We start from the raw sequence: 23,073 nt of genomic DNA on the forward strand, positions 1-23,073 counted from the left end.
CCTAGCTAGGTTAGCTCCGTGAAATAGGTAGCTGTGTCGGATTCCAGCTTCTCTGGATCTAGAGTTTGCGCAGGGAATTTGTGTTCTTCTAAACTTGTTAAGCTTAAGTACGACCGTCACTCTGTGTACAGCATGTAGGGGTCAGGAGTGTTCCCAGGAGAACACATGCAGTGAGTGTATTGAATGGGGTCAGGAGTTTTGGCACATGTACAATTCCCATCAGGTAAAGATAGGGATAGGAAGGCTTTTAAGTGTAAGGAAGCTAGGCTAACTTTTTCGCGGTGCTCAGAAGTGCGAGACCAAAGAGAAGAGAGCACTGGACGCTTAAGAGGAAGATCAGAGTGTCTAGGCACAAGCATTGGTCATTCGAAAACCTCAGCAACTTCTGGCTGTCCGAAGGTGGAACAGTGAAACTGCACGTCCCCTTTACTGGCTGTTCCATCCTCCTCCCCTCCTCCCTCATCTACCGCTGCTCTTTCCCCTCCTCCTATTCCCCCCTCTTCTTCACCAGCTTCCCAGTATGTTTTCCCTAAAGCCAAGCCCAGCCTTGAGGCTGATAAATCAGAATTTGATCTCTTCAGAACTCAAATGGAAGCGCAAATGAACGTTTTCATGGATTCTGTCTTAAGTTTAGCGCATTCGCGCCATAGTCCGGGTGTTAGTGTTGGTGATAACAGTGTTGTTGTTCGTGATCATGTTTCAGGCGAGTCTGCTTGTTTTTCTGACTTTTGAGCAAAGGCAGCTGTCCCGCTCGCCTTCTGAGGCTAGAAAACAGTCCGGCGCTGGCGAAAAGGTCAGAAATTCTTGCCCACAAGCAGGCTCATCCTCTAAGACACCGAAAAGCCTTAGTCCTAATGTCGAAAGACGTAAGCTTGACTCCTTGTCGGCGTCTAAAAGCTTCAAAGAGTCGCAAAAGTGAATGTCGCAAGGTTTCGAAAAGTCGTAGACGCCGCTAGTTCCAGTAGTGTTTCTCCATCGACTCGTCGCTCTTCTCGACATCGTCGACGTCACAGGATTGTGTCCCCAGAATCTTCATCAAGACGTTCGTCTTCAAACGTCACTCCCTAAGGGTAAGTTCTTCAGATGAGAGTAGCAGCAGTTCATCTTCCAGCTCTTCACATCCTCCCCTCCTTGTCATCGCAAGTGGGATCATGCCTCTCGACCCTTAAAGAGGCAATCTTCTGATAATTCCTGCCTAGAGACCCTAAACTTCGTAAGAAAAGGACAGCTAGCCTACACCTGGTTACTCAGCATGGGATTCTGATCAAGAAGATGTATTTCAGACGCTCCCTCCCAAGTCACCTAAGTCATTCAAGATGCCTAGCCCTCTCCAGAAGGATCTGCCTCAAGTTCCCGTGCTTTTTCCTCCTCCTCCTACACAGGAAGTGTCTGCTCCTTTGGCTTCATCCTCACCTTCCCAGGAATCTAGTCTGCTGGAAGAGAAGCAAGAAAAGGTAGTCCGCAAAGTGCTTTGCATTCCTGGGGACCAAGAAGTTATTCTTCCTCAACTCCTGGACGATCTTGGCACGGAACTGATACTTTCTGGTGAAGAGGAAGGTCCCGTTGACTCAAAGCCTTCTTCTCATTACGCTTCTCTGCTCAACTTTCTGCTGCAGTCGTACCCTCAACATTTTCAGCCAACAGCCCCCTCTTCCCCGAATTCCACGTTCCTAATGGGAAAGCAGTGTTCTAACACTTCCCTTCCCAAATTGGTACTCTCCACTGCCTCCAAGAAAGCCTTGAAGGAGGTAGAGGTTTGGTTGGAAGCTAAGAGATCCTCTGGTAAAGCGTCTTTTGTGTACCCTCCTTCAAAGCTGTCGAAAAGGAGGAAAAATTATTACAGCACAGGAACTTCTCCTTCACTAGGCTCTGCAATCTCAGCACAAGGGGACTTTCGCTCCCTTGTGGACCCTTCAAGATGCATTTCCTTTGAAGCTGCCAAGACTTTCTTTTCTGCCCTGGATGTAGAACACCTTTCCAGAAACCTCTACAAGCTCCTAGAGATTGTCAGTTTTCTCAATTGGTCGATGGGAGCTATGTTTAAACAAGTTGAGCAGGCTAATATTGCAGAAGACGTCTTGGAGAGAATCACGGGATTCCTTACCTACACCGACATCGCTATCCATGATGTGGCAGGCGAACTTTCCTCCCTCTTTGCCATGGCCACTCTGAAGAAGAGGGAGACTTGGTGCTCTTTCTTATCTAAGGCTGTGACTTCTTCGCAAGAGGCCGCCTTGATGTTCGCAGCTTTTGACAAGGAAGGCCTTTTCCCAGAATCGATAGTGAAAGACGTTCTTTCAGCCATGGATAAGAAGACGACGTCACATCCTATCTATGTCTTCCGCCAAACCCAGGCCTGCTCCCGCTCCTTCAACCAAGATGGTGTCTCCTCTTACCAGACATCCGTTTTGTAATGCCAGACCCAAACCTTACTCAAGGCCCTGCTCCAACTCCAGAGGTCACAAGTTCTCCCCTAAACCCCAAGGTTGTTCTGCCAGTAAGTAGGAACCCTATCGTCCATGCGCCGGTGGGGGCCAGACTCAGTCTCTTTTGGGAGGAATGGAGAGACAGAGGTGCAGATCAGTGGGTGATTCAAGTGCTCCAACTAGGCTACCGCCTTCCGTTCGACCAACCTCCTCCTCTCTCCACTTCTCCCATTTCCTTGACAGCGTACTCAAGAGGCTCAGTCAAGTTTTCGGCCCTAGAGACAGAAGTCCAGTCTCTCTTAAGGAAAACAGTCATCGAAGAAGTACAGAACTTGTCAACCCCAGGATTCTACAACCCCCTGTTTGTAGTCCCCAAGGCATCGGGGTTGGAGGCCAGTTCTCGACGTAAGCGCTCTCAATCTGTACTTAGTGAAAACCAAGTTTTCCATGGAAACGAACCGCTCTGTTCTTCAGGCTCTAACTCGAGGGGATTGGATGGTGACCCTCGACATGGAAGATGCCTACTTATACATTCCAGTACATCAAGACTCCAGGAGGTATCTTCGGTTCGTTTTCAAGGACAAAGTTTTCCAGTTCCGGGCTCTCTGCTTCGGCTATCGACAGCCCCACAGGTATTCACCAGGGTTCTCGCCCCGATAGGTCATTGGCTCCACCTGGAGGGAGTTCGGATCTCCTTGTACCTCGACGACTGGCTACTCCATTCATCGTCAAGGGACCGCTGCATGGAGGACCTTCACAGAACCCTAAGGTTAGTTCGAGCCTTAGGGATTCTGGTAAACACGGAAAAGTCGAGCTTAATTCCTTCGCGGAGGATTCTTTATTTGGGGATGACTCTGGACAGTCTAGCTTTTCGGGCTTTTCTGTCCCCCAAAAGGGTTTCCTCCTGCCTTCTTACAGTGGCGAAGTTTCTCCTCCTGGACAGTTGCCCCGCCCGTCAGTGGATGGCTCTCCTGGGAACTCTGTTGTCAGTGGAGCAATTCGTCAAGTTAGGTCGTCTACACATGAGACCCTTGCAGTTTTTCCTGAAGAGTTCTTGGGACAGAAGAACTCGACTGGACTCCACGATCTTCAACATTCCCCCCTACGTCAAGAGACATCTTCTTTGGTGGAAATCGCTGGAAAGACTTTCGGAGGGTCTAGATCTCCTCCCAAGACAACCATCTCTGCAGATGTTCTCAGACGCATCCAATGTTGGGTGGGGAGCACATCTAGGCAACTTCAGGACGTCAGGGGTTTGGTCGACCGAACAGAAGCAGCTCCACATCAACGCCAAGGAACTATTGACCATTCACCTTGCTCTCCAGGATTTTTCGGCCCACGTCTCAGGCCAAGCAGTTGCTGTTCACGCCAACAACTCTACGGCTCTAGCTTTTATTCGGAAACGGAGGTATCCATTCCTTCTCCCTGTTCGAAACTGCGAGGGACCTTCTTCTGTGGGGGGACAGCAACAGGGTGGCTCTGTTCCCACGGTTTGTGCAAGGAAAACAACGTTCTTGCGGACCAACTCAGCCGTCGGAACCAGATTCTTCTACGGAGTGGACCCTGCACCCACAAGTGTGCCTAGATCTGTGGAAATTGTGGGGCACTCCCATGATAGACCTCTTCGCTACCTCCAAGAACCATCGTCTCCCAGTGTTGTGCTCGCCAATTCCAGACCCTTTGACTCACTTGGTGGACGCCATGCTCCAAGACTGGACAAACCTGTTTGCTTATGCCTTTCCTCCTTTCGGGCTCATCAGGCAAGTGATGAAATGAAATTCCATCAGAACGTCGAACTAATCCTTATTGCCCGTTCTGGCCTTAGGAAGGAGTGGTTCCTGGACCTGCTAGATCTCCTGATAGACTTCCCAAGGCTTCTACCCCAAAGGAAGTCTCTTCTCAGACAACCCCACCTAATGAAGTTCCACCAGGGATTGTCCACTCTCGCTCTAACAGGCTTCAGACTGTCAGGAAGCTCATCAGAGCGAGAGGTTTTTCAAGCAAGGCTGCAGAGGCTATTGCGAGGTGCAGAAGGGACTCCTCTAGCAAATTATACCAATCCAAGTGGACAGTCTTCAGGAATTGGTGTAGAAAAAATAGCATCTCTTCGACATCTATAACTCAACTTGCCGATTTTTTCATTTACTTGAAGAGATTCAAGAAAGTTGATGCCATCAGCCATCAAAGGTTACAGAGCCATGCTATCCTCCGTCTTCTCCCATAGAGGGTTAGACCTGTCGAATAACCGAGATTTGTCAGATCTCCTCAGGTCTTTAGACACAGCTAAGACTCCAAAACCTTCCCTTGCCTGGAATCTGGATGTAGTTTTGAGATGGTTGATGTCTCCAAGGTACGAACCTTTAGAACTTTCTCTTAGAGACCTCATTAAGAAAGTCCTTTTTCTGGTTACCTTAGCAATGGCAAAGAGAGTTAGTGAAATACATGCCATTGACAAGAAAGTGGGTTTTTCACAAGGTAATGTTTGTTCTTTCACCTTGAATTTTTTGGCCAAGAATAAGTCTCCTTCCAATCCTTGGCCTCAATCCTTTACTGTTCAAAACCTCTCCGTAGTGGCTGGCCCTCAAGAATTAGAGGCTTTTTTGTGCCCTGTTAGAGCTATCAAGGCTTACTTAGCCAGAAATGCCAACATCATAGGAGATTCCTCTAACCTCTGGTGTTCAGTGAAAGACCCAACCAGACTTTATCCAAAAATGCCCTTGCTTTCTTCGTCATGGAACTCATTCTAGAGGCTCACACACATCAATGAAGAGGACGCACGCCTAGTCAAGTCTCACATTCATGAAGTGCATTCAATAGCAACGTCAGTGGCTTTCCGTCATAATAAGTCACTTTGGCAGATCACACAGAGCACCTTCTGGAGATCGAAATCAGTGTTTGCGTCTCACTACCTTAGGGAGGTCGAAGTTGCGTACCAGGACCTGTTTGCGTTAGGTCCCGTATCTGTAGCTGGCTTGGTTTTAGGGGAACACACTAGGGGGGTAGGTTCTTATCTTACCTTCTCCTTGTGATTTTATGGTTGCTGAGTTGAAGGGAAGCTGGGGGTGTTCACCTGGAGTACCCTCCAATCTAGTTTTATATATAGAGGGTATAGAGAAGGTGGATGTTTTGTTTTTAACTAGTTTTAGGTTAGACGGTAAGGCCTGTTTTCAGTCTGGTTGCTTTCCAATTGCTCAGGGCAAGAGCAAAGGAAAGTCACCCCTTGTCTTAGTCAGCGGTGTACTTCCCTGATTACTATGAGAACAATGGAGCAGAGTAGCTTACAGTGCTTACGCCCAATGCCTCTGCAGGTAGTGGAGCTTCAACCAGCAGCAGTACCTCCCTGCAAAAGCCCATCTACCAGGTAAGGAGACACCTGCCTTTTTATTGGTAGGGATCCATATGATGCCCATGTTTAGAGTTTGTCCCTTTTTCATGTTGTGTATCATTTTGATAACTGATACCTCAGACCCTGCCCTTCCACCTTAAATGTGGAATCATCTTATACAGTGTTTTGGTAAGGCATTATAATGAAAATGACATTTTTATGATAAAATGAAGTTTCATTATACTTACCAAAACACTAACTTAAAAGCCTCCTCCTCCCTGCACTGGGAGGCGTTATCTCAGTCTATCACTTATTATGTATGCCGAGATTGAAACTGGTGCTGTTTACTGGGCTAGTCTCCTTCTACTTCCCCCCCCCCCCACCGGCATCCGGTGGGGTTGGGTCTCCCGCCAATTATATCAGCGTTCCAAACAAAGTTTGAGAAAATATATCTCGGATGTGTTGAAATTTAAGAGATTAAAGCTTTTACAGTGTTTTGGTAAGTATAATGAAACTTTATTTTATCATAAAAATGTCATTTTTACGCAATAATTTATACAGTGGGGCAAACTCTTCAGTGAATTTAGGAATAAACCGTTTATAATAGTTACAAAGTCCCAAGAATGCTGGCAATTGCTTCAAGTCTTTGGGTGCAGGGGCATCAACAATGGAATGCACTTTTCCAGGGTCAGTATGCACCCCCTTACTATTGAAAATATGCCCAAAATAATGCACCTCATCGGTAAAAAAAGGAACATTTATTGTTATTAACTTTGATACCAGCATCCTGAAGAGTATTTAATACTCTACTCAAGGTAACAGTATGCTCATCAACATTAGGAGACAAAATAAGTAGATCATCCTGATAAATAATCACTTCATGAATGTCATTCAATAATTGTAACATGAATGACTGGAATATACCCGGACTAGCCCCTAAGCCAAATGGGAGGTAATTGTATCGATACAACCCTTCACAAGTGTTACTGTATATTTCTTAGATTCTTCATCTAACAGCAACTGTAAAAATGCATGTGCCAAATCAGTTTTAGAGAAAACTGTTGCAGAGCCAATTTGTGCAATGACCTCGTCAATAGAGGGTAATGGAGTCTGCACTGGATCGAGGGATTTATTCACTGTAGCCGAAAAATCACCACATATTCGAATGTTATTCTCATCCTTCATAACATTAACTGTGGGTGAAGCCCAATCACTGGAATATATCTTAGATATTTTACCACTAGCAGTTAACCTGTCAAGCTCTTCTTTTACCTTACTTTGTAAACACATGGAACAGGTCAAGCTCTTGCAAAAATTGGCCTTGCATCAGACATGACATTTAAAGAGAGAGTATGTTTGATGTCAGACCGAAATTCATCACCTAAATATGTTTTAAATTCAGACAAAATTCTATTCCTGACATCATCATATTTACTTACATTTACATTATTTACCTTACAGTAGAATGTTGCATAACATCAGGTAACGTAAGTTTAATATCCATTTATGGCATAAATCCCTACCTAACAGATTAACATTACTGGAATGTACAATTAAGAATTTGTGTTTGAACATTTTCTGACTATGTCACATTTACTTCAGTTTCTCCACATAACTTTATAGCATTTCCACTGTATCCACGAACCTGGTGTTTTGTTGGAGAAATAATAATGCCTGCTCTGGCTGCATCACTATGACATATTGTAGAAACATGACTTCCACTATCAAATTCAAAATCGACTTTCTGATTTAACAAAGCAGCTCAACACATATGGTGAATCAGGCATGGGCACAGTGGAGTTTATTCTAAAAAAGAATTTACCCTTTGTTGAGAGCATTCACAGCTATCTTCTGCCTCACTAACATCCATCTGGTCACAGCAGGCAATCACCTTATGCTGCGTTGCCACATCTCCCTGGGTCGTTGCCGCATCCCTCGGAGTTGCTTCAGAGACCGCATGCGATGACTTTGCAATGGATTTGCAACACCTAGCAAGGTGTCCAGTTTTCTGGCATTTACCACATTTCAATTTCATGGCAAAACAATCATTAGCAAAACGTTTGCGTGCTGACCACACCTTATGGAAACATATGAAGTAGGAACCTTTTTAATTCCCTTAGGCCTGTGTTCAGTAACTTTTTATAGCTTGTCTGATGACTGCTGTCTGGCTTTTATCCTGAGCATCAGCAGAAAGTGTTGCCAGCAGTTTCACTTCTCAACACACATGTTAAATGACTTGTTTTCACAGTCTTGTAACAAACCACTCAGAATACTTGCAGACCTTAAGCCACTCACAAATGCATCTCGCAGAGACCTATCCCGACAACAATCCTTATAATTGCATTTTGAACACAAGTCATTTAATGCACAGGCATAGTTTCCAATAGATTCATCAGGAAGTTGTTTCCTATTCAGGAATTGTACCGTTGCACCTATCGCACACTTTTTAACCTCATACTGAGCAATTAGCTTTTCTTTGATATTTGCGTATGTGGCATCTGACAGTTTCACTGGTTTAAGTCTCCGTTGTACATCAGTAACATTTACAGGAAGAGATTTTACCAAAATACTAACCTTCTTAGTACTGTCGCCTCCAGCTTGCTGCAACAAATCAGCAGATTGAACTGTGAATCATTCAAGAAACTCCACCACAGTTTCTCAGCTAGGATTGAATGCTGGACACTGTGTAGCCATGTTTAATAAATTTACGTTTACCGTATTGTATTCCTCGTCGCCAATTGAAATATCTTCTAAAGTATTTCAGTTATTCTCTGTAAGGATGAATGCAGGACTTCAATTTGTTATGTATCCCTTACAAAGGAGTTAGGAAAAGATGAGTTCTTGAAAAGAGATGTATTCTCTATATAGCTGAGACAGACACTTGATTTAAAATTCAGTGGCCTAATGGCTGTAGGCATGATGTAATGAAGACATCACTACAGTAACAGAAAATAAAGTTGATAATAAGTTAAACTAAACTAAAGTAATATACAACATATACATACATATATATATGTACAATCACTCAAAAAAGTTTTGCAACATCCTTCAAAACTTTTCGGACAACAGCTGATAATAGTGACATCTGGCGTTATCTGGCAACTCAGCCGTAAGCGATTGAAATAGTGACATCTGGCGCTATCTGGCAACTCCGCCATAAGGGCTTGAAACAACTCGGACGCTACTAGTGTGCTAGAGAGATTAAACCAGGATTTTTTTTTTTTTTTTTTTTTTTTTCTGCTATTGCGGTAATAAGTTACTTGATGAAAGGATGTTACTAAAATACTTCAACGGTCATCACTGTTCTTATGCTTTAATATTTCATCTCCAAAAGCAATCGCTATCTTTGTTTTATCGCCTTCATATGTGTGATCTTTGTAGACATAGGCCTTCAACTGTTATAAGTTGAACAATATCAGTCTTAGCAACATCAACAATTACGACTTCTATAAAGATCTGCAGGAATATTATTATTATGAATAAAACTTTACAAGAATGGTATTTTAATGACTAATCCATTGCTTAACTACTGTAAATTAGTGAAACCTAATATTTTTTATATAGGTTACATAAACACTAGATACAAAATAAATATGTATTTTCACTCATACAACAAAATAAATAGGTATTTCCAGTGTTATACAACAAAATAAATATGTATTTTCAGTGTTATAAAGTAACGAGAAATATTTGCATTTATAATAACGGGAAAGAAATTAAAAAATAAATTTTATATATATATATATATATATATATGTATATATATATATATATATATATATATATATATATATATATATATATATATATATATATATATATATTAACTTTATCACATACACAATTGTTCTGTGCATTAGTAGAATTACTAAAAGGACCTCATTCAAACTGGATGGTATCTAATGGAGTTTTTATTCAAAAAGTTACAAGCTTTCTTGGACAAACAGTCCACATTATCAAGTATCCGTACAATGTACGGATACTTGATAATGTGGACTGTTTGTCCAAGAAAGCTTGTAACTTTTGAATAAAAACTCCATTAGATACCATCCAGTTTGAATGAGGTCCTTTTAGTAATATATATAATATATATATATATATATATATATATATATATATATATATATATATATATATATATATATATATATATTAGTATTAGTATTAGTATTAGTATTACATAATAAAGAGAATTACCTGCACTAGAGTAATCTGTACCCATCTTTCGTCAAATTAAACACACAACCAAACACACACCCAGTCTCCTCGGCATAGAATCCACGAGTTTTTCACAAATGTTGATTTCGTGACGCTTAGGCCTAAGTGACTCCCATACTGACTTGGCATGACTAATTAGGGCTCCTTTGGTCCTTATTTCGCTACTATCCTATTTACTTACAATATAAGCCCAAAGATTTTCTATTGGGTTTAAGTCCGCAGACTTCGCTGGCCATTCAGTCCGGATGATATCTTGATGGCAAACCATAGCACAAATGCAGTCTTGCAACCACGGGGATAATTATCTATCTTGCTGGCCATAATCAAATTTGTTGAAGCCCAGACTGTAAGCATATCCATTCTTACTGCCTGCCTACCTGGTGGATGGGTGGAGCCTCATGATGCCATATTATGTTATGATATGAATGGTTTTAGGATCCTGTGTGTGATTTTCTGGGTTCTGGCATTGGTAACTTCATTTTACTCTATAAATATCAAAGCTATCGAACTTAGGTACTAAATAATACTTGTAAAAATTAGATAGGGGGTATAAAATACACACTTACCAACTTTGCCTTTTTCCGATGCTTCGATAAAAAGGTGTTGCCGAAAAACGTGTTTCATCAGCTCTGAATTTCTTAGTAGGGTGTTTTAGGATGATGGTTTGTGGCGTTTTTTGTTTGAACTGATATTAACCCTTAAATGCTGAGCCTCTATTTACAAAAGTGTCTGTTGTATGCCGGCGGCGTTCGGGAGTTAGCGCCGAAGCGGTGTGTGTGTGTGTTTTTTTTTTTTTTTTTTTTTTCCCCTAAAAATCATAGCACGCTAAGTTTTTAAGATTGAGTTCATTTTTGGCTCCTTTTTTTGACATTGCCTGAAGTTTAGTATGCAACCATCAGAAATGAAAAAAAATACCATTGTCATATATAAATATTGAAATATATGACAGCGAAAAAAAAAAATCATATATAATTGTATACAAATCGCGCTGTGCGCAAAACGGTTAAAGCTAATGAGTTTTTTTTTTTTTTTTTTTTTTTTTTTTTGTATTATACACTAAATTGCAATGATTTTGGTATATGACAAATTGTAAAACGATTAAAGCAACACGGAGAAAATATTACAAAATGATGCATGAATTCGTAACGTGCGGACGTAAAAAAAAAAAGTTTTTTCAAAAATTCACCATAAATCAAAATATTGTGCTAGAGATTTCCCGTTTGTTGCAAAATCAAGGTAATTGATTGAATATTACCAGACTGTAAATGTTTTAGCTTACAATTGCAGTTTTAGGCCATTTCGGTCAAGTTAAAGTTGACCAAAGTTCGAATTTTCTCTATCATGATTTTTATGAAAATATTTCAAAACTGATAAAAGCTACAATCATGAGTTACTTTTTGTTGTATCCTACATGAAATTGTGCACATTTTCATATATAAAACTTTATGTAACAACAAATATAAAATGGTGCAAACATTACGATAAAGTGACAAAAGAATTTCCGAGATGTTCGGCCGAGTTACCGCGCGGACGCAAGGAAAAAGTTTTCAAAAATTCACCATAAATCGAAATATTGTGCTAGAGACTTCCAATTTGTTGCAAAATAAAGGTAAATGATTGAATATTATTAGAATGTAAGAGTTTTAGCTTACAATTGCATTTTTAGACCATTTCGGTTGAGTCAAAGTTGACTGAAGGTTGAAATTTTGGCACATCGTGATTTATATGAAAATATTTCAAAACTGATAAAAGCTACAACCATGCTTTTTTTTGTTGTATTCTACATGAAATTGCACACATTTTCATATATAAAACTTTGTGTAACGACTAATATAAAATGGTGCAAACATTACGACAAAGTGACGAAAGAATTTCTGAGATGTTCGGCCGAGTTAGCGCGTGCCGACGTGAGGAAAAAGTTTTTTTTCAAAAATTCACCATAAATTGAAATATTGTGCTAGAGACTTCCAGTTTGTTGCAAAATGAAGGTAAATGATTGAATATTACTAGAATGTAAGAGTTTTAGCTTACAATTGCGTTTTTTTACCATTTCGATCGAGTCAAAGTTGACTGAAGGTTGAAATTTTTTGTAGTCGACGTACGGTACGTCCGCTCATCACCCGACAGACAATTTTAGTCGACTTACGATACGTCCAGTCGGCGTTTAAGGGTCAAATTGTTTTAGTATGATAATTTAAGGTATATTTTTTTTTTAACTATTAAATTAGGCAGGGAACTTTTAAAATACAGTTATAAGCGTTTAGTTTTAGGGATACAGGGTATTTGGCAGTTAAAAGCATTTTTGTGGGGGATTTTACATATCTGTGGTGGATTCTGTAACCTATCACCATGAAAATAAGGTGGAGCTCTGAACATACATATACATACAACTGTATACACAAACACACATGCATGTTTGGTCCCTTGGGAGTCCAGTTGTGTCAGTTAGCATTGACTGTTGGATAATAAGAGTCCAGGTAATTAGGAGCTTCCTGTAATGGCAATCTCAAATTGAATAATGAAATCATTGATAAAATAAGTCTTTGTGTTGATTTAAGAGAAGTGTTAATTTTTCATCTAGAAATATTTTTGTGAAAAAAAATTCTCATTGTTTTCCTTTGAATAACTCCAATGTCCTTTTGTGAAATTTGGGACCTACCTGATATTTGTTGGCTATGAAGTAAGCACCAAGTAAATTTTGCCATGACTAACATTTGCCACAGTTAGTTAGTGGAAATAAAGATTTCATGACCTGCATACTTTTATGACTGGATTTTTTTGACCGACTTTTTTTTTTATTATTTCAGACTGCTCCTAAAACAAGCTTCCACAATGATAATGATGATGAGGATGTTAATGTGGACGTTGCTTTGGTGGACGCAGATTGTCCACCCCTTCATGGAAGAAAACCTGACAGTTCTGTATTTAAAAGCTTTGACAAGGTAACCTTGATTGCACGTTACAATTAATTTTGCCATGTAAAAAGTGGCAGTCTATTTATATCAGGCAAAATACCATTGCCTAATCTTAAAGTCTTGCTTAAAGTGAACATTATTCAAGTAATTTGCCTGTTGTAAACATTGTGCAAAATGCTTGCCTAATGTGAACACTAGGCAATTTAGTTTTGCCTAATATTCACATTAGGCAATTACCCACATTGAGAGTAACACACACACACATACATTCATATTTGTGTGTGTGTATTTATATAAATTATATACACACACACAGGAAACTCCCAGTATTCGCATTCACAAAAAATCCGGTATAAAGTCTCTCTCTCTCTCTCTCTCTCTCTCTCTCTCTCTCTCTCTCTCTCTCTCTCTCTCTCTCTCTCTCTCTCTCTCTCTCTCTCTCTCTCTCTCTCTCTCTCTCTCTCTCTCTCTCTCTCTCTCTCTCTCTCTCTCTCTCTCTCTCTCTCTCTCTCTCTCTCTGAGAGAGAAAGAAACTGTTATCTTAGTCTCTGGCCAATGTGGAATAAGCTTAACAGATACAGCAGTACAATGTAAGTACGCTGTAAATAATTTTTATTATAATCTGTATTAAGTCATGAACAAAATATGAAAAAATACAATAATTAGTGACTGAACAGTGTTGCTCTACAAAAAAAAAAAAGTGAATGTGATAATTTTAATTGTATTTACCAATGTAAATGGAAAACTGGACGACTTCAATACTGAGAGAGAAAACAACTATGCTTATGTATACAGGGGTAACTTGATTAGTTGTCAGACGTTCTGTAAGACAGATTTATTTAATTTGTATTAAAGATTTATTTAATTTATATTAACATGTTATACACTAGATATTTTTTGTGTTTTCATTGTTATTTTAAAATTAGTAAATCATGGTTATAAGGGTTTTAGGTGGTGTATATACTTAAGAATAACTGCGAGGTGAGAATTGGCATGTGCATATTTTATAACATATTTTATAACGCTACCTAATTTTTGCGAGTATTTAGTACCCAAGTACAGTACAGTAGTTATGGTACTTATCAGAGTAAAAGTGTGTTTTCTATGCCAAAGCCATCAAAATCGCAGGTAAGGGTTTTGAACGCAATAGTGATGTTAACCTATGACGTCATAAGGCTCCACCAACAGCGAAGAGAAGTTTACATCTGGGGAAAACATCTTTTCACTTTGGCTTTGCCTACTTGCCGATGACATTCTCTAATTGATATTAATACCCATTCTAGGCTTCAGCGATATCAATGATGGTGGGAGGATTTGTCATTGTTTTCATGATTTGCATTATCATTCTCAGGATTATTATTAATTATCATCATTGTTGTGTAGGTTTCATCGCAACGTCCACAGCAGTTGTTAAGTTGTTAGCTTGGTATTCTTCCATTTTCTTGATATTCGTATTGTTTCTACTTTACAAATAATTCAGAGTATGTAATTCATCCACATAACGAACCAGTCTATTGATCATTTGTTAGATCTACATCAATTCAGGCCGAGAATACAAAAAGATATAATCTGTTTTGTTTTACTTCAGGTTTCGACGCTAAAGCTTTCTATTTGCTGCAGCAAGAGTTGAGTGTTGCCAAGTAACTATTACCCACTATAGAAATAAGTACCTGTCCACACTAGTAAATCTTGCCACGGGTCTTCTTGCTTGTATACAAGGTGGCAAGCCATAGCACAAATGCAGTCTTGCAACCACACGTACAATTCCATATCTTACTGCCCATTATTAAATTTGTTGAAGCCTAGACTGTAAGCATATCCATTCTTACTACCTGCCTACCTGGTGGATGGGCAGAGCCTCATGATGTCATATTATATGTTCACAACATGAATGGTTTTAGGATCCTTGTGTGTGATTTTCTGGGTTCTGGCATTGGTAACTTCATTTTACCCTATAAATATCAAAACTATCGAACTTGGGTACTAAATAATACTTGAAAAAATTAGGTAGGGTTATAGAATACACACTTGCCAACATTCACCTTTATCCAATGTTTTGATAAAAAGGTGTTGCCGAAAAACCGTGTTTCATTGGCTCTGAATTCCTTAGTAGGGTGTGTTAGGATGATGGTTTGTGGTGTATTTTTTGTTTGAACTGATATTAAATAGTTTTAGTATGATAATTTAAGGTATATTTTTGTTTGAACTATTAAATTAGGCAGTGAACTTTTAAAATAGACAGTTGTAAACGTTTAAGTTTAAGATAGTTATTATAGATGGATGAATGAATTTTTATTTAGCATTTCCCAACGTTTTGTGTGAGAGAGAGAGCGAGCGAGTGAGTAAATGTCGTTAGTGAGTGTTTCGGTTGTTGGAGGAGGGATAAGGGTCGTTAGTTGGAGTTTGTTTCCGGCGCTGTCTGTCTGTCTGTCAGTAGTTCAGTCTTGAGTTGAGGTTCAACTTTGAAAGTAGTCAGTTCAGTTCGTCTGAGTTTTTGATGCTGCTGTTGTCGGTGCATGTGTCTCGTCTTCCTTTTGTTATTGTATGTTCGTGAGTCGTGTGTTTTTCTGTTTAATGCCGTTTGTTGGTTGAGAGTCTGTTTTAGTTTTGTTTGTGTGCTGTGTTGGCGACCGTGGACCCTTAAGCCATCTCCCAGCAACCGAGGATCAGGGTGGGTGTTCTATGTATCTGTGTTGTGTGTTGTTTTTGTGTTTTGAATTCCGCCACATTATAATGTTTTAGTTTAAGGGGGTACATGGTATTTGGCAGTTGTAAGCATTTTTAGAGGGGATTTTGCATTTCTGTAATGGGTTCAGGAACCTATCGCCATGAAAAAATGTATGTATATATATATACACACACAATCACACATGCATGTATTGTATATCTTTGGTCCCCTGGGAGTCCAGTTGTGTCAGTTAAAGTCGATTGTTGGATAATAAGGATCCGGATAATTAGGAGCTTCCTGTAATGGCAATCTCAAATTGAATAATGAAATATTGGTAAAATGAGTCTTTGTGTTTGTTAGAAATATTTTTATGAAAAAAAAAAATCTCATTGTTTTCCTTTGAATAACTCCAATGTCCATTTGTGAAATTTGGGACCTACCTTATATTTGTTGGCTATGAAGTAAGCACCAAGTCAATTTTCCCATGACTTAACGTTTGCCACAGATGGTTAGTGGAAGTAAAGATTTCATGACCTACATACTTTTATGACTGGATTTTCTTGAAGACTGACTTTTATTTAATTCTGTTTCAGACTGCTCCCAAAACCAGCTTCCACAATGATGGTGATGATGAGGATGTTAATGTGGACGTTGCTTTGGTGGACGCAAATTGTCCACCCCTTCATGGAAGAAAACCTGACAGTTCTGTATTTAAAAGCTCTGACAAGGTAACCTTGATCACACGTTACAATTAATTTTGCCATGTAAAAAGTAGCAGACTTAACCTTGATTCTAATTATCTTCCATATTGTATGTGGGAACAGGTTTTGTTTTGTGTTTCTGGCTTTTTTTTTTTTTTTTTTTTTTTTCTCTTCAAAGTTTCATCTTCAATAATCAATTAGCATCCCCCTCAACTTGGGACCACCTTGATGTGGTGAGGGGACTCTTGAACCCCAGGAATTTGTTCCTGGGTTTGAGCCCAAGTGTCCCGTATACCATTATACATTTGTTTGGATTAATTTTTGTGAAATTTTCCACTTTTCCTCAAATTTATTGGACCTGTTAAATAGGAAAAGATATCATAGCTGGGATTAGGTTTATATCCGAAGCTAAATAGTGGGAACTGTGTTAGGACCATCGACTACTCGATAATGTTTGGACCTGAGAGGTATCAGAATATTTCAAGGGCAGAACTATTCTTTAGAGCTGGACCACAGATTCCAGGGGGGTCTGGTTCTAGGGATAGGACTCTCGGCATTCTATCTGGTTTGCCCATGATGTGATTAGGGTGGGGATGATTTTATTGTAATACTCTCAGTCCTAGCAAGCAGGTTTGGCCTACACTTGTGTCACTCTAATCATGTTATACCATCCCCCTGTGGGTTAGGGTAGGGTGCAGACATTTGGGAGTCTGCTCTCACTTGTGCCAGTGGTGGAAGCATAAACTTCATGAAAGACTGATGATATCTTTTTAAGGGTTTCAGTTTTTTTTTTTTTTTTTTTTTTTTTTTTTTTTTTTTTTTTTTTTTTCAATCTATGAATAGTGACCATAAGGATTTAAGTACCCCTGGTCCCTTTGATGGTACAGTCTGGCACAGTTGAAGACTGCTGGAACTTCCTCTGACAACCTTTGTTTGGAAAAATCCAAGAAACATACTAGTGTAATACACTGGAACCCTATGCTCCAGTGCAGAAAAAACTCAAAAGTAAATATCGTCTTGACCCAACCTTGACTGACTTTGGTTCCCTCTTTGGGTCAGGAAGTTGGTCAAGATTCCTGACCATGGAAGCTGACCAAAATATTTCAGCCTGAAAATTAGAAAATTATCTACTAAATCAGCATCCAATGGCAGAAATGTCATTCAGACAAATAAAAGATTAGACTTGGCTTATAGAAGCCACAACAAAAAGTCAGTCCGAAGACTCTGTCTTTCAAAAATGTAGATAACATTAAAGTAAAAGTGGAAAAACACAATTCTATGAACAGCATTCAGGGTACCATTAATACTTCCTGAAAATAACAAACCAATCAAAAAGAAAATGCTATTAGACTCGCTCAAAAAGAGATACCCCAAGGTCCAGGATTATGAGGTATATGTTGTACCAAGTAAAAAAAAGTAATAAACATTGAAAATAGCAAAAATAAAATTTGTGGGTGAAGATTTACCTCAAAAAATAAAGATTTTAGGCCAAAACAGAGAACTGTCTTAAGACCCTGTGTCCCAAAGCCACTGCAGTGTCAAAATTGCAATAAGTATGGGCACACAAAGAAAAGTTGTAGAAATGAAATGGTATGTGCTTATTGTGGATCTACTGAACATACCATGCAATGGAAGTGCAGTGAACCAGAGTGTATAAACTGTGGGCAGAATCATCATGGAAGGAACAAAGAATTCATGTATTACACGCAATGAAAGTGCAATGAACCAAAGTGTATAAACTGTGGGCAGAATCATCATGCAAGGTCCAAAGAATTCATGTATTACATATACAATATGGAATTAAAAATGTTGCAAGAAAGAACAGGGATGTCTATAAAAGAGGCTAAATTAGAATTGAAAGTGAAAGGATTTCAAAATCTCGCTAAGAAACTTGCATTTTCTTCGACAACAAAAACCAATGATGAAACAAAACACATGCAGATAGAAGTAATAAAATGCAGCTAAATAAATCTCAAGAAGTTAATGCTTTACAGAAAAAAAAACTAATATGGTAAAGAATCAAGAAATGGGCACAAAGGATATGATGACATTTTATCAAATTCATTTGGAATGTTAATGCAAATAGGAGCACAAGAAGATACTAATACAGAAGTAACAAAGGAAAGTTGTGAAGGACTGGACATTAAGGGTAAAAAGAGACCTTTGGAGAGAACACCAGAGAACACCACCCAAAACATAAAACCAACTACTATTAGAGCAACGTTGTTAAACCAAAGACAAAGGATACGAAGAAAGAACAAAAACAAGCTAAGAATATATCTTTCTTCTAAAATAATAGTAAAACCTATGGATACAGATATCCAAAACACTGAAGTTCATGATAACAATGATTATGTCAAGGGAGATGAGATTACTCCATCACCAATAATTGGTACAAGAGCAAATGAAACTTGGCATGTACAAGAAAACACTTGTGGTTGTACTGATTGTTTTATGGAGTTGTGCAGTAATAACAAAAACATAACAAAGGATGGTGTGACAAACCTTGTAAGAAATTTTATGAAATATAGAGAAAAGGAAACCACAGATTTGAGTACCCATGAAAAAGGTTGCATGTGCATAGAGCACTTAGTATATTATAAAGAAAAACAAATGAATGTCGTGAGTAAACTGTTAGAAAAAATCCAAGTTGATAATACGAAAAGAGAAAGCAAAACTTGACTGCTATAATAAAATATTTTCAGAAGCTATATTATACAATGGAGCGTAAATGGTCTACAGATCAGATTACTCCTAGGAAAAACACAGATTACTAAAAGAATACGAACCAATGATGATATGTTCACAACACGTCAACAAAACAGTATCAACAACGGGTAAGTATACCTTAGCATCTACATCTAGAGAGGAAGAAGGAAATTTAGGTACTGGTATATATGTACATAACAAAGTATGTTAGGACAGAGTACCTGTAAACTTTACTGATCTGCAAGTATCGAGTATTAGAATACGAATAAAAAATTATAATTGAGTAATTTATAATTTCTACAACCAGCCTAATAAAAATTATGACTGACAAACTTAAAGAATTACTTAATAATGCCAAGGACCCTGCATTAATAGTAGGTGATTTTAATGCCCACAACCTGATGTAAAGACAAATAGAGCAGGAAGTAAAATAGAAGAATTCATAGATTCATACGACATGTACTGTATAAGTGATAACGAAATGAGCACATATTTTTCTAAAGCACATGGAACGTTTTCCTCAGTCGACTTCACTCTATGTACGGTAAACATAGTAGACAGATTGGATTGGAATACAGTTGATGACTTGCATACAAGTGATCTTTTCCCAATATCAATTTCCTTATTGCAAAATAATCCCACCAAGCATGTCCCTCACTATAACATTTATAAACCAGATTGGGAGCAATATGAATTCCACACTAGAAATATCCCACCATTTGAATAATTAAAAGACCATAATGAAACTAATAGATTTCTTGTTGATTTCATTAAAAATGCTGCTGATAAAGCGATACCAAAATCAAAAGTTCATCCAACAAAACACAAAGTCCCATGTTGGTCTGAAAAACTAACAGAATTAATAAAGATAAACACCTAATTGGAAGACTGTTAAATAATTTAAATAGAAAATTCAGTAAAATAAACAAAACATTACCGATATTAGAAAGAACTTTACAAAAACTGACTATATTATTATCTGTATTAGAAATTGAAACATTAAAACCTCTATGTAACAAAATCTCTGCAAAACTTAAACGAGAAGTAATTCAAGGAAGAATAATATCATGGAGGAAATATGTATCAGATCTCTGTAATACTGTAATACTCCCATGCATAAATATGGGAAAAATTCGGGAAAATAAATGGCACCCATGTTAAACCACCTAGACATGCCATAATAAAAGATGGGAAACAAATACTTGATACAAAAGAAAAAAGTAATGTAATAGGAGAAAGTTTAGCAAAAGTAAGTAGTGACAAAAATTTAGATGAGCATTTCTGCACAAAAAAATAGTATAGAATTAATAAAAATAAATTTTGAAACAAAAGAAGACATATTATAACAGAAAATTCAATATGGAAGAGTTGGAATTTGCTCTGTTGAACAGCAATAAATCTGTCCCTGAAGGTGGCGGTATTTGTTTTGAAATGATCAGCCATTTAGCACCTTTAGCAAAGTCATACGTATTAGTGTTATAACCACTTATGGCTTTGAAATTTATTTCCTGATGAATGACGTAAAGCTATAATTATTCCTATCCCAAAACCTGGAAAAGATCCCAGTAATGTAAACAATTACAGACCAATTTCTTTAATAAGCTGTTTATACAAATTACTAGAGAAAATGGTAAATGCTCTACTAACATGGCACATTCGAGAAAATAAAATTTTGACTTAGCTTGGGTCATTTTATAACAGATCTACACTGGATGCTCTGTCTAACTTGGAAGACCACATACGAAGAGGATTTGAACAAAAACAAATTACTATAGCCATCTTTTTTTGACATTGAAAAGGCTTATGATACTACATAGAGATATGCAATATTAAAAACGTTACATAAAAACAGCATCTGTGGACAATTTACCTAGGTTTATCCAAAACTTTCTGACAAATCATACTTTTCAGGTGAGAATTGATGATGTATTGTCAAGTACATTTCCACTTCAAAATGGTGTTCCACAAGGAAGCGTCCTTAGTGGCACACCATTCACTTTAGCAATAAATGATATCAGTAATAATCTACCAATCAGAATTAAAATTAACTGTTATATGGATGATTTTGCCATATATTCAGCATCTCTCATAAAACATGCCGAGCGAATCATTAATAAAACTATAATAAAAATAGATGAATGGAATCATTAATAAAACTATAATAAAAATAGATGAATGGGCCTCATCTGTAGACTTTAAATTTTTTATACAAAAACCTTGTGCTGTAATGTTATATAAAAATAAAAAATGGAAAAAAAAGTTCAGAAATAGATTTAAAAATCAGAAATCATTCCATACCAATTAGCCAAACAGCAAAATTTTTGTGATTAGTATTTGATGCTCACTTGAACTGGAAAGCCCACATAACATACATGAAATCAAAATGTAAAAGAGCATTAAACCTAATTAAAAAACTCTGGAACCCTACTTGGGGAACTGATAGACATACTTTACTGTATAAAGCAACAGTGCTGTCTATCATTGATTATGGAAGTGAAATATATGCCTCGGCATCAGAAGCAACGCTGAAAACGTTAGACCTATTTCGTAATAAAGGCCTTAGAATAAGGTCAGGAGCTTTTCAATCATCACCAATGTCTTCTTTACAAGTTGAATGTGGTGAACTACCTGTCTCTCTCTCCATAGAGTGCTAGTGACAATGAAGAGTGCTCTGAGAATTCAGACAAATGATTCTCCAACCAAAAAATTACTTGGATTAAGAATTGTGTTTGTAAACAATCACCCACCTTCTTTCCCAATTAGAGCTAGAAGATTGAGTCGCCAAATATAAAAGTACAGACACCTTTAATATTAACCCTTGAACGCCGAGCCTCTATTTACAAAAACGTCTCCCGTATGCCGGCGGCGTTTGGTGAGTTAGCGCCGAAGCGGGAAAAAAGTTTTTTTTAAAAAATCACAGCACGCTTAGTTTTTAAGATTAAGAGTTCATTTTTGTCTCCTTTTTTTGTCATTGCCTGAAGTTTAGTATGCAACCATCAGAAATGAAAAAAATATCATTATCATATATAAATATTGAAATATATGACAGCGCAAAAAAAAATTTTCATATAATTTTATACAAATCGCGCTGTGAGCAAAACAGTTAAAGCTAACAGGTTATTTTGTTTTTCTTTGTATTGTACACTAAATTGCGATGATTTTGGTATATAACAAATTGTAAAACGATCAAAGCAACACACAGAAAATATTATCACAAAATGATGCATGAATTAGAGAAAATATTATCACAAAATGATGCATGAATTCGTAACGTGCGGACGTAAAAAAATGTTTTTTTCAAAAATTCACCATAAATCGAAATATTGTGCTAGAGACTTCACGTTTGTTGAAAAAATGAAGCTAATTGATTGAATATTACTAGACTGTAAGTGTTTTAGCTTACAATTGCAGTTTTTGACCATTTCGGTCGAGTTAAAGTTGACCGAAAGTCGAATTTTTTCTATTTATCGTGATTTATATGAAAATATTTCAAAACTGATAAAAGCTACAACCATGAGTTATTTTCTGTTGTATTGTGCATGAAATTGCACACATTTCCATACATAAAACATTATGTAACGACTAATATAAAACGAAGCAAAAATTACGACAACGTGACGAAAGAATTTCTGAGATGTTCGGCCGAGTTACAAAAAGACGTAAGGAAAATGTTTTTTTCAAAAATTCACCATAAATCGAAATATTGTGCTAGAGACTTCCAATTTATTGCAAAATGAAGGTAAACGATTGAATATTACTAGAATGTAAGAGTTTTAGCTTACAATTGCGTTTTTTTTCCATTTTGGTCGAGTTAAAGTTGACCAAAGGTTGAAATTTTGGCAGTTATCGTGATTTATGTGAAAATATTTCAAAACTGATAAAAGCTACAACCATGAGCTATTTTCTGTTGTATTCTACATGAAATTGCGCACATTTTCATATGTAAAAGTGTATGTAACGACTAATGTAAAACGATGCAAACATTACGACAACGTGACGAAAGAATTTCTGAGATGTTCGGCCGAGTTACCGTGCGCAGACGTAAGGAAATTTTTTTTTTTTTTTTTTTTTTTTTCTCTTAGAAATTCACCATAAATCGAAATATTGTGCT

At 37.7% G+C, this 23,073-nt stretch overlaps 1 protein-coding gene across 2 annotated transcripts in view; it reads left to right on the plus strand.

The window, feature by feature from the left end:
• LOC136835318 (trichohyalin-like) overlaps positions 1-23,073 on the plus strand; it is a 316,755-nt gene that overhangs the window by 107,153 nt on the left and 186,529 nt on the right. For both annotated transcript variants that reach the window (XM_067098657.1, XM_067098658.1), the window contains 2 exons: positions 12,777-12,911; positions 16,146-16,280. In XM_067098657.1, the coding sequence (XP_066954758.1) occupies positions 12,777-12,911; positions 16,146-16,280 (270 nt within the window). The remainder of the gene's footprint in view (positions 1-12,776; positions 12,912-16,145; positions 16,281-23,073) is intronic.

Source organism: Macrobrachium rosenbergii, chromosome 55 (assembly GCF_040412425.1).
Source record: "Macrobrachium rosenbergii isolate ZJJX-2024 chromosome 55, ASM4041242v1, whole genome shotgun sequence".
In the NCBI taxonomy this organism is placed as follows: domain Eukaryota; kingdom Metazoa; phylum Arthropoda; class Malacostraca; order Decapoda; family Palaemonidae; genus Macrobrachium; species Macrobrachium rosenbergii.